General features: G+C 35.7%; 1 protein-coding gene across 2 annotated transcripts in view; it reads right to left on the reverse strand.

The window, feature by feature from the left end:
• EDIL3 (EGF like and discoidin domains 3) overlaps positions 1 to 12,722 on the reverse strand; it is a 272,911-nt gene that overhangs the window by 72,068 nt on the left and 188,121 nt on the right. For both annotated transcript variants that reach the window (XM_085213568.1, XM_085213567.1), the window contains one exon: positions 6,534 to 6,715. In XM_085213568.1, coding sequence (XP_085069694.1) covers positions 6,534 to 6,715 — 182 coding nt within the window. The remainder of the gene's footprint in view (positions 1 to 6,533; positions 6,716 to 12,722) is intronic.

The raw sequence follows: 12,722 nt of genomic DNA on the forward strand, positions 1-12,722 counted from the left end.
CCTCACTTTTTTGGGGAAGAAGAAAAAAAAGTTTATATTTTACTCTTTCCTGGTTGAGGGTGAGAATGATGGAACTTAAACAGCTTGTATTATATTGTTTGCATGTTAGAACAGTTATGAGTAAACACAATTAATTATGCCAGTGTTACAGACTGTAAGCACTCAAAAAGGGAGGCTGAGAACCAGAGTTCAGACTGAGGCCATAGGGGTTGCGTTAAGTACCTATGTGGAAAAAAAAAAAAATTAAGCTACAAATTACCAAAAAAAAAATGCATTCTTCCAAACAGAAACAATATTTCAATATATTCAGAATAAATAATAAAAAAAGAAGAAGTAAATCACTATAAAAGCATCAGTAATGACTAAATAAAGTGCTTCTGGTATAGAAAATTTAAATCCTATGAAACAAGTATCCTAATGAATAGAATCCCTGCAAATTCTAAATACAAAGTTTTCAAATACATTAATAGTATATTAGTCCACAAAGGCAATTTGGTGAATGCTGTGTATGGGCAACACTGTGGTGTTTTGTTCTCTGGATGAACAATGCTATCTCCGATACAGTGCGTAGGCTCTGTGTACACCCTCCAGGGAACTGAACATTTCCATGTATTTCATAGGATGCCTACTAGACTTGCTACTTAATTAATCCTTCTGATTTCTGCTGGAAACATACTATACAAGAACTACATTTTTGTGACTCTAATTAGACTTATCTGATCTTAAAATTCTAAATTATTATAGGAACCTGAGAAAGCTTTAGAGAGAACCTGCTGGTGCAGATATCACTTTCTAATTGAGAATCTCAGTGGGAAGACTATCGCTTACAGTTCCAAGAAGTGTAACAACAAAAGATTCTTTTTCAACTGCGAAAGTTAGTAAAAAGAAAAAAAATAAAATTAAAAGTGGTATTTAAAAAAACCACAATATTTAAAAAGTAATACTTAAAACTAAATAAAACAACGTATTTGTTTTAGATCAGAATACTAATATATGCAAATTGCCAATGAGAAGTTGGACAGCTTTTCAATTAATCTGTAATATCTCAAAACATGGAGTTGTATCTAAGATGCAGGATGTAGTTTCAGAAAAGCTAGTTAGAGAACAAATTAGAGAATGCTATAGCACTTTGTTTCCATATATTCTAAATAAGACTTCTAGGTTTTCGATTTTCAAAATATATTTGATATTTAAAAATAGATCTAAGAAAGAAAAACAGTTCAAAATAGACATAGAAAGGAGTTAATACTAAGATGAAAATGCATTTAATTCCAACCCTAAACTAAATCCTCTTCCTTCTCATAGCAATAAAGCAAAATATTTTGATCTTTTTATTTGAAAGGCAACTTGTAACAACGTAAACAAATTGGGAGAAACAGTTCCTGCTATTTTAGTGATTGATAACTAAATACTTTTTTATTCTTCAATTTAACATGTTATATACAACAATCTCCAGTTCAGACCCTCAAACACAGTACTTAGTTTATTTTCTTAGTATTCTCTGAGTATAGCATATGCTCAAATCTGCTCTCTGCACCTGTGAATTAATACTGACCAAATAAAAATAATTTCCATGTCCAAAAACTCCAGAACATTTAAAAGAAAAAAAATGGTGATAGCCTCTCATATATGCCACAACTGCTGCTGTTATCAGGCTTGCTCCTCACAGATATCTTCTCAATCACATTCCAGAGAGAAGCACAATTTCAGGAACTCTTGTTCTCAGATGTGACAGCTCAGTCACCATGGAACAGCAGCAATTACACGGTCACCAGCAGGTACTGATCTTTTCCACTCCTTGCCTAATTGAGCAGCCTCAGCTAGCACCAGGAAATTAAATTTACCCCATCTTTCCCTTAGTTAAAACTTCACTGCACACTCAGATTTTTACTATCTGATCTGAAATCTGGTACCTTTCACCCTATTCTTTTCACCCATCTCTTGCATGCCTTCATGCACCATCTTACTTTGTTCTAATTCTGGCACACACTTCTGAGGATGTTCTTAATGTTCCCTATGACTTAGCATCCAACAAATCTCAGCATGATCTGCAATACAGTGGTAAAACCGCTGGAGTTCTGCTGTGAGCTCCTTCCCCACTCCAGGTTCCCGGATACAGGTGGTGTAGGGCCTACTATTCTTGGGCCAATTAAGCTTTAAATAGGTTGATCTGTGATCTATTGCACTTATATATATATATATATTTTTTTTTTTTAACAGGACAGAAAGATCATAACTACTGCAGATGTCTGAAGAAACAAGGTTCTTATATTATGGGATAATATTCACCCACTTCCCCTTCTCATCTGTGGGCATGGTTCTTCAGATGCACTTTTTCTCCAGAGTTATTCATACACCTTAACTGCACAATTTAATAATTTTGGTACTGTACACTGTTCCTTATATTGCTAGTTATACCAAATTTTTCTACCTCTCTTACAGTGTTCTTTATGACACTCCATTTTATATATTTTCTGCATGTCCGTTAAGGCTGAAGTCTTTGCATATTACATGAATAATAACTGCAGGGACTCAAAAAAGAATATTATTATGTAGAAAGAAAATGGAAATTGGCTGTGAACAGGGGAAAGATGAGTTAAGAAATGCAAGTTTTGGTTAGTGAAAATGGAACAGAAGAATCAGTGTAAGGCATAGATATGAATGTTAGGTTAGAAATCACTAGAGAGGAGCTAAATTTAGAACATCTTGTTTCCAGCCTTGTTTCAGAGATTAGCTGTTCTTACTAAAATATTACAATTTTACTTGAGGATAGCAGAGCACAGTATAGACATGAGTGGGAAGAAGAATGATGAAAACAGACAAAATGAGAGAAGAAGGGGAAAGAAGGATAACTGAAGAGATGTGTTTGTGAGAGTCAGAGTGAAAATTTAGGATTTGGTCCATTCCCCTAAATCTAAAATTACTTTGCATGTGTTAGAGAAAGAATATGATCAATAGTCCTGCCCATGGCCATCTGTATTCTGATCGGTACTGCCTTAGGAAAATTCATATGTGAACAATGTGGAAGGAAAAGATATGAACTATGTTGAAGGAAGGAGTAGAGATAGAGTCAGAATGAAAAGAAATAGCATATTTTAAAGACATGAATGCAAAAAGACAAAAGGGTAAAGAAAAATCTCTTAAGAAAAGAGTTCTGACAAAAACAGTTTAACCAGAACAGGCAAAGTGACCATTTGGAGAAATTGAACAATTCTGGAAACATAAAACTGTAGAAATGCAGGAAGACAATGAGATTTTTTTCTCGTTGTATTCTAAAATATTATATGTTAATGCCACTTATAAAGCAGTGAACTGTATACACGAGTGTTATTTTATCGGTGTCAACCTGTGCAGGGAAACAGAGATTAGCAGAACTTTAAAAGGGAGATACAAGTTACTCTGACTTTAATTTTCTTTGAAAAGCATGGTCACTGACCCTTTAAATCACAAGCCAATTATAAGCATTGTAATGCCATTATTAATTACATGTAGAGTGTGTAAATTTACAATGGCAATTTCAATTTTCAGTTCATTTAGAGAATGCAGAAAACAAAACTGCACACTAATTAGTTCATGAGTGTCAGACACCTGAAGGATTAGAGAAAAATAACCTGCACTCTTTGCAAGTTTTAAGTAAAGCACTCAAGCCTTCCATTTGTCAAGCTACATATAAACAAAGAAATTAAATGATAGAAAAATGGAAATGATGGAACAAGGTAAAAATAGGCACAGGCCCATATATAATCATACTCTGTGGGATACAACTGCTTCCTTTAGAATTTATTTAGCATTAGAAATTGTAGTAGAGTAACAAGCTACTGTGTCAGGTTCACTGCACTAAATGTTAATTTGCATTTCCTAAAATTGCATTTCTGGTTTCACAAGTTTCCACTCACTCTCTGTCATACATTCATGTTGTTTTCAAGAGCCATACTCAGGACCTGATGCTCCATCTCTCAGATCAATGTGGAGAGGGTCCCAAATGCAGACCCTACATATTAGGACTCAGGAGGAAGCTGGTTGATAGGAGCAGTTACTCCACAAGACCAAAGGAGAAATATCCATAAACCTGGTACAAATGTGAGTATTTTGGCTGGAGAAGCATCTCTCTGGCCGTTACAGATGCTGACTACACATTAGATATGGAATTTCTGGGTTTTTCTTCTCTCAACAGAAACTCTTCACTCTTACATGTGACAGACAGTACCTGTCTCTTATAGCGCATTGCATTCTTAAAGAATAAGACAGGGTTCTAGTGTAAAGGACTACTTCACAGTTCCTAAGTGTGAGTTTCTGAGATATTCTATCCTTCTCAAATCAAAATCAGGTTTCTCCAGAACTACTTTTCCTCTATAAGTATCATCTCTGTACCAAAATAAGATTTGTTGACCCCCTGTGCTTCAAGAAGCAAAGTCATCTGAATAGAAAGGAACGATTCTCTCAAGATATAAACTTATTTTTCTTTGCAAAGAGTATTTTTCTTTTTGTTCTGAACTCTGATAAAAATATTGGCAAATCCTTCAATAATTGTAAACAAAAGTTTACTTTTAAGGAAATACGAGAAAAAAAGGAATGATACTGTTTACTATCAATTATAACAGTTAATTAGATTTTAGTAAGTAGATTTTACATACTATGATTGTCAAAATTAGAGAATAACCCAAAGATCACTGGTGCTACTTAGATTGAGACGTTAACTCAAAAAATCTGCAGTTTTTAAATATAATGCCTTGGGCTGAGATTTGTGTATTTTCTCAATTGGTCCAACTTTCCTTCTAGGTAAGATTGAAGGGAAGACATATCCAGGCTAGCTGGGGCTTTGAACAGCCTGGTGTAGTGGAAGGTGTCCCTGCTTATAGCAGGGGGATTGGAACTACATGATCTTAAATGTCCCTTCCAATCCAAACCATTCTATGATTCTACAGTCTGGATAGAAATTTTCACATTTGTCTGAGGGTTTCCTCAATGAAGGGCTGTGGCTTTGTTGAGCACAAATATGGAAGTAACTGACCACTGACAGCTCGCATCCAGTTCATCTTCTACTAAAGACATTTTCAGGGGGCCAATGCTAATTGACTCTGACTTCTTTCTCCAGAATATTTAATAAAGCACATGCTCTAAAGCAGCCCAAAAGCTACTGTAAAATGGATGTTTTTCATTATCTGTTCACATTACAATAGCTTTCCACCCCACATAATTCTCCTTAAGTCTTTTTATGTTATTCTTTCCAGGTCTTTTTTAATGTATAAATTTCACAAACTTCCTAACCTCTCTGGTCAGAAGAAAACTGACTTAAGATATACTGAAGGACCTTTATGTTTTCACTCTGCAGTGAATAACAAACTGCAACACAAGCTTCATTTTTCTGAACTGACAGAACCCGGCATTCTAACAGTAGCTCCAGAGGACTTCATCAAGCAGTGCTTTGCGCCTGTTCTCCAAACAAGAAAAATGAACAGGCAATCCTGTAGGCTTTTTTCCAAAACATCTGGGAACTGCTCAGGAAAACCTCAAGCAGCAGTCAGCATGAAGATGCTAATAAAAATTCTGCAGTTCACACAAGGGTGGGTTCAACAGTAGTGTGTCTGGCACAGCTAAGGGACTAACAGACAGCTCAACTCAGTGCTAGTGCACAAGATGCTCAGTACCATCCTCTGCTATTCCCAAGGTGTGAGGGAGGGAGCAAAGCACCCTCTTCAAATATATACTATCGTGACTTTTTTTTGTTAGGATCTAGCTGAACATGGTAAAGCTCAGTCCAGTTCTCATACAATAAAAACACCATAAAAGTAAAGATCAACAACCCTCACTACATAATCATTATCTTCATTAAAATACAACTATAGGACTTTGTATTGCACTGTTTCATGACTTTTAAACAAAATCAACCACTGTGAGCAAAGAAGTCCAGTCTATAAAGTGGAGCACCATCATTGAAATCATTCTAGCCATAATATCCTTAAGCGGGAGTGAAAAAATATATGTACTTTCAATCCCGTGGATATGTTCAAACAGCTATTTCAACCTTAATTACAACAGTTCCTGTTTCTTTCAGCACGATGCACACAGTGCTTAACCTGTGCGCATGGAACAGCTCAACAGAGAGCACAAACAATTCCCAAAGGTTCTGGTACGGCCAAGATTGCATTAAAGCAGTCTAGAATTTTGCCCAAGGACTGTGTCAAAGTACCTCCACCAAGAGAGATCACTGCTAAATGCCACTAATGACCTAAAGAGTAAATGTAGCATATGTGGAAAGCTGCTCCCTTGAAAAGAGTCTGTATAAATTTGCTTCTGTGGCTTAGAGTCACATTGGAACATATGCACGCACTTTTCAAATTAAAAAGATTTGTGCATTTGTAAAGTTCAGATTATTCCTCTTTTGCAACTAAATAGTCCTTTTTAGTCTAGGCTACATTTCTGGCAGTGAAAAAGAATCTAGCTGTTAGATTACCACTTGTCTTCATCAGTTCCTTAAGTGACTCTGGCAACTGAATCAAGGAGATTTTTTTCTCCTCAGCTCCATCTGTTACCTGAATCCACGGCCATCTGTCATTTTCTGCAGCAGTCCAAGCGTTCACAAGACCCTTCTTATTAAGTCGTGCATAGTACGGATACCATTTCTGGAGTCCAAAGAGAGCTCGATGAGTGGATGATGCAGTAATTTGTTGGTTTGACACAATTCCTCCTTCTATCCCTAGTGGACCAGAGCATCCTGTGGAAATAAGAAATGTATGCAACTCAAATTATTATTTACTCTTCTGAGTCCCAAATGGCTGTAATTACAAATAGCATACAAATAGATTCAGAATGACAAGTCAAATACCGTTTGAGAAGAGACTTAGAGTACTTGAACAGCATTTTCTTTTTGTAAAGGCTAAAAATGTGCACAAATATTTTGTATATAATATTCCCATTACAAACTTACTGAAGTAGTAGAAGATTTCAATTTTTTAAAAGTTTGTTATCTCTGAAGAGTTGTGAGTTTCAGTTCTACAGATACCAACATTAAGAAAATTATTCTTAGATTCAAATACTGAAATAGCCGATAAAAGCAAACTCAAAATTCTGTAATTATAGTAAAGTTCATATTCCTTGTGCAGTGAAAGTCAGCATTTAGCCAATGCACTTCAACGTGTCACTGCAGCCATCTTTAGAAATATGAATCTAGAAATATGATATTGTTCAGCTACCATGAAAATAGTTAAAGGTTTTATACATCTAATAAGCAAACTACAAAGTATGTAATTAACTATAATGTTCAAATGCTCCAATTTTATGAGTAGTATTCATCCATAACACCACTATTCAAACACTTGTATATATAATTGCTTACAAACAGGATTTTTTTTGCATATATTGTTTTCTGAAGCCAAATGCAAACTAAATTGCTGCTTTGTTTACAGGAAGCTTTGTGGTTTTTTGGTGCTCTGAAGGAAGAAAGTAAAATCTCCACAGGTGAGTTCCAAATGCATTAGTTTTTAAATGAGAAACTTGTTTTGTTTTCTTTGCCCCACTGAAATTAATGACTGACTTGCACCATACTGTGCTATGATTCCAGCCACATTTTTAACAGTCCACTAAGCTTGTCTAGCCTAAGCTCCAGTTCTACCTTTTTTCATCATGTGTCACCCAACAACAAAGGTGGTGCAATGACTAATGGCTCTGTTAATGCCACACACAATACAACAAAATGCAGCTCCCTCTCCTGCTGCTGTGCCATATGCACAGCAGTGCCAGAAGAAAACAAATTCCTTGTCACCAGCGCAGGCAAGCACACTACAGAATGCATTAAAACAAAACAATGTCTGTTGTGAAGCTGTCATTTTTCATTGTTATCAGCTGTTACTTAAAAATTGAAAGACCTATTTAAGTGGTAGCTCTGTTTTTGAAATCTTTTCATCAACTCATAAAATTCCTTTGGCTCATAAGCTGCCATTCGTGTTTTCAAGCCAGAAGGAAATCTTTGTACTTTCAAATGTAAATGGCTTATTTTCAGAAGTTTCTGATATTTACTTATTAAAATACTTTTTTAAAAGAAAAAGTACAGCACACTTTCTTTTTAAAAGAAAGCACTTTTTTAAAAGAAAAAGTACAGCACACTTTCTTTTTAAAAGAAAGCACACTCATACATATCTGAAACACATGCAGGTATATACAGGACCGTCCTGAATCCAACCCTCCTAATAGACTGATAAAGATTTTAAACTATACATCTAAGGAAACATTAAAGAGATCTGTAAGAGGAGCTTAAACAGGCAGCATAGAGGCATGGCAGGTATTCTAACATGGACGTGGAACATACAGCTCTGTTTTGCTTCTTTCTGACGAGGTGCACAAAGGTGAGGGAACATGCATGCTCTGCTAGCATTATTCAGTGATCTAATGGGAAAATGGCATGCATGAGGAAAGGATCTCAGCATATATGAGACAGTTCTGAACAGGTTGGAGGAAAAGAGTAACTGGCCTTGGCAGATAATTTTCAAACGCAGAACACTTACTTGGTTTTAAGACCCTCAAGTCTCCCATAGATGTCCCAGATTCGGCAAACAAGATAAATGTCTAGCATTTTTTTTTTTTTTTTCTCAACAGCCTCTGTTTAAGGTGCAGAACTGTGTAAGTCCTGATCTGAATGCATGTTTGTTCTTGTGCTTCAAATGCGATAAACAGTACTTGAAATATGTGTGATTTTCTTTCAAGAGACTTGAATTTTCTAAATTGAAGGCAGTCAAATCATCAAGGGCACTTATTGTGTTTTGCCAGCTATGACCATATACGGTCAAAAATGTTTACCTTCCCCTAGCTTCAGGAGTATTGTTACTGAAATCCAAAGCAACTTGTTACCACCAGGAAATGGGTACTACACTGCACAAGCTACTTATTTTAATTGCAGTTCCAGTCCTGGTTTGCCATATTTATTAGTTTACAGTGTGATTTAACCCCAGGAGTACTACTTTTAAAGAGTATATAAAGTGTAAACTAACATGTTAGATATACTTTATAGTTTGTTGTTCAGTTCTGTTCAGTTCAATCCTAACAAAATGAGTAAGAAATTTGATATAGATAATAATTTGAGTTGATAATATTTTCTAAATAATTTCTTACAATGTAATATGCAAGTTTATACTGGTAAGATCTGGTTTTAGATCTTTTTTTTTTTTTTCCCTACCCTTAATGACATTAGATCATACTCATTAGGTGAGCACTTTTGATTAAGTTTGATTAAGGTCCAAACTGTAAGACTTGCAGTGCAACCCTACTCTTATGACCAAAGCAGTGCTGACAAACCAGAAACATTTTTAGGCACATGCCTGACAGATGGGCCTTGAGGAAGCTCACCTGTAGTTACTTCCTGAGACGTCAGATACCTCCACGTTTACAGTAATGGACTGTCTTCTCGAGATGTCTTACCTGAACTTGACAACACTGACTTTAATCTTCTGTTTCATAGCCACAGAAACTGATATTTCAAGATGTTTTAAAAACTCTTCAGTACATTTTATTAATGCTAAGTGTATTTCTTAAATCAACATTTAGCTAGCTATCTCCTCTAGGAGGAACAGCTGGAACTTCTGCAATTGTTTTGTTATAACTCAACAAGTAAGCTACTTCTATTGTTACATTGCCCATTTTGCCAGTCCTTTCCTCTTTATTATTAATCAGACATTATTCTACAAGAAAACTTGTCAATTTGCTCCCTTTTATCAGTTACAAGGGCACATCTGAAAACATCTTTATACTTCAAATACTGCAAAGCAATTGGACTTTCCTTATGCATATGCTCATTAACTTTTACCAAATACTCCAATAACTTTATGAGTCATGCAGTCTCTTTCCAAAAGCTATAATGAGGCTATTATATTCTAAATTCCCAAGAAATTTACTTTGCCTGAAAAGTCTAAACTGAATAACCTGCTCCTGGTGCCATCAAATATGTTTCATTGGTGACTAACTGCTTACAGACTAGCTGCTGCATGAAGACATTTGGAGCAGAAAAAGTATTTTTCTTCAAGTTAAGATAGCAATTATTCCTTTTAGTGCTTCATGGCTGTGATACACCATTGACTTCTAACAATGAAGGACAAAAGCAAATGCAGCCTTTGGAGACTGTTTGTCTTTTATTTAAAACTAAGATATATCTTTCTGCAGACAGGTACAAGCTGTATTATATTTTGTTGTTTTATCTCTGCTACTATTATATCCACAGTTCATTTAACAAAAATCATGACAGCTTGGCAAACTGCAGTCTCCAAGGGAGTAATAATATCACTGCAGTGACTGTACAATTCAGTCTGGTCTATGTCAGTCATTAAATAGAAAACCATTTCTGTTACTTCTAGTACACTAGGGTATGACAATCAACTTGATGTAAGAAAGTTAAAAAAAAAATCAAATAGTAGCAATTAAAAAAGCTGTGTGACACATTCATGATACAGATTCTCAAGGAATATTTTGTCATACAGAACTCTTAAGTCATTAAATAGCAAAATACTATCTACTTTTAATGTTATTAACAAAATGCTAACTTTCACTATATTGCTTTTTATCGTACAATAGCAATTACAATTCAGTAAATAAAGCCTGACCAATAATTCTCTTAATCTCATTTAATACAGACCTACTTCACAACAAACCACTGTCCATAAAGATGACACAGTGCAAAGCTGTACAATAAACTACATAGATCTAGTGAAAGACAGAAAAGACAGCATTACAGGAGAAATTAAGGATTCTTTTATATCTTTTCATTCTTCTGAGAAATCCCCACCAAACCATTTGAATATAGCATGGCTATAGAAGTCCCTGGAGGATTTCTTTTATGATCTCAAACTTAAAGAGATCTGAAATACAACACACCAGTTTGCACCACAAAGCAATTATTTATTAGATGAGATGAGTAAACATCGGGTATTGGGTTCAAACTGATCCTCAGATTAAATATGAGTATTGTGTTTATATTCTAATCTCTTAGAAGAATAGCACATTAAAAAAAAAAGAAAAAAAAAGAAAAAAAATAAGAAAATATAACCTGATATCACTGGTATCTCTAAAGACATAAATTGTAATAAGGAGATATGTCACTTATTCCCACTCTTAACAGGAGAAGGAGAAATCATTTCAAGCTAAAAAATTACTACTCTAGGAGATAATAAGCAGAAAGCACTGGGTAAACATGTTGCTTGAGTATATTTAATTTGGACAACTACATTTATGTCAGTCCACAAATTAAAAAAAGCCTCCAAAGGATTTAAAAATTACTTGAAAATCTGCCTCTGCAAATAGAAGAAAAAGATTTTCTGTTATTGACAATGAAGCATGTCTGGTTCTGCAGCATGAATATATAGTTTTCATTTCCTCTGTTGGTTTGTCTTTACCTAGCGTCATCAAAACAAACAGATGCAAAATTGAAGGCATGGAGAAAACAAATCTGCTTTAGACATCTGCAAGCCTGTCTTTCTCCAAGCTCCTCATTTTCTGGAATGAGATTACTCTGGCTGTGCTTAGCATAGCACAGTAATTGTGCTAAACATAAATCCTGACAATGGGATTACAGATGACCTCTGATAGTGCAGTAAATAAAGCTGATACATGCATAAGTTCCTCACCATGAAATCCAGGTTTCAGCCTTCGGCTTCTTCTTCTTGTTCCCCATGCCATACACAGCCTTGCACAGTTTGTTCTGTCAAGGGCAGCTCTCTTCGGATTATTATGTATGTGTTTTTATAGGAGCTAGCTAGATGAATACGGACAACTATTCAGCAGTCTGTCCTTTCATATGTTATGTTTATATGGCTTGTTTTTTCACAACCATGACACGTTAACAATAAAAACCCTTTCTTCAAGTACTACATAAAATGTTTTGGAAGAAAGGTGGCTGTGGGACACAACTTCCCTTTCTATGAGATGTGTCAGTGGACACTCTCATGGCCTGAGGAATATGATGGTCCCCAATGGCCAGCATCACTGTTGCATGGTTCCACACAGAAGCTTTGGCTCTCTTAAAATATACTTTTTCCTATGATGGTTGATAGCCCCCAGGCTGAGATTCACATTGTCATGATGAACCACCAGATGATCTCCTACACTAAACTTACTCTGAAAAATCTTTCAACTTACTGGAGGAGCCCTTGAAATAGTGGCCAAGACAATGAAAGAGTATTAGGGTTTTTTTTGTATAGTTCTGTGTATAAAACAGAGGCTTTGTATTCAGGGACTGATTTGCTTAGTTCTAGTTGCGTGTTTTTTTTATTCTGTTGCTTGCATAGAATGGATATGTTTGTGAATTCTCCATACAAGGCCCCGAGATTAATATCTGGGGAACTGCCATCTATGAACTGTCTAAAAAGCAAACCTATCCAACAGGTGTAAAATTGAAGGAAAATGCATTCGAATTTAGGAAGTCCCTGAAATGGAACTCCCTAAACAGCTAGAAGCTGGGAAAATAAGATGGATGAGAGAACCACTACTTTGTGCTTGTTCCTTTTTTTTACTAAACATTTACTTCAGCTCACCACCAAAGGCAGCACCTCTCAGACTTCAGACTTTCTTCTGATCAAGCATGTAGTAGTTTAACCCAGAAGGTGGCTAAGTGCCACACAGTCCTTTGCTCACTTCTCCTTCCCCATGGGATGGGAGAGACAAAGAAAAGAGCGTAGTATCAACAATATGGCTTCCATAGCCCAAAGATGACTGCAGTGCTGAATACACACAGAACATTTGTT

This window comes from Meleagris gallopavo, chromosome Z, assembly GCF_905368555.1.
Source record: "Meleagris gallopavo chromosome Z, MGAL_WU_HG_1.1, whole genome shotgun sequence".
In the NCBI taxonomy this organism is placed as follows: Eukaryota; Metazoa; Chordata; class Aves; order Galliformes; family Phasianidae; genus Meleagris; species Meleagris gallopavo.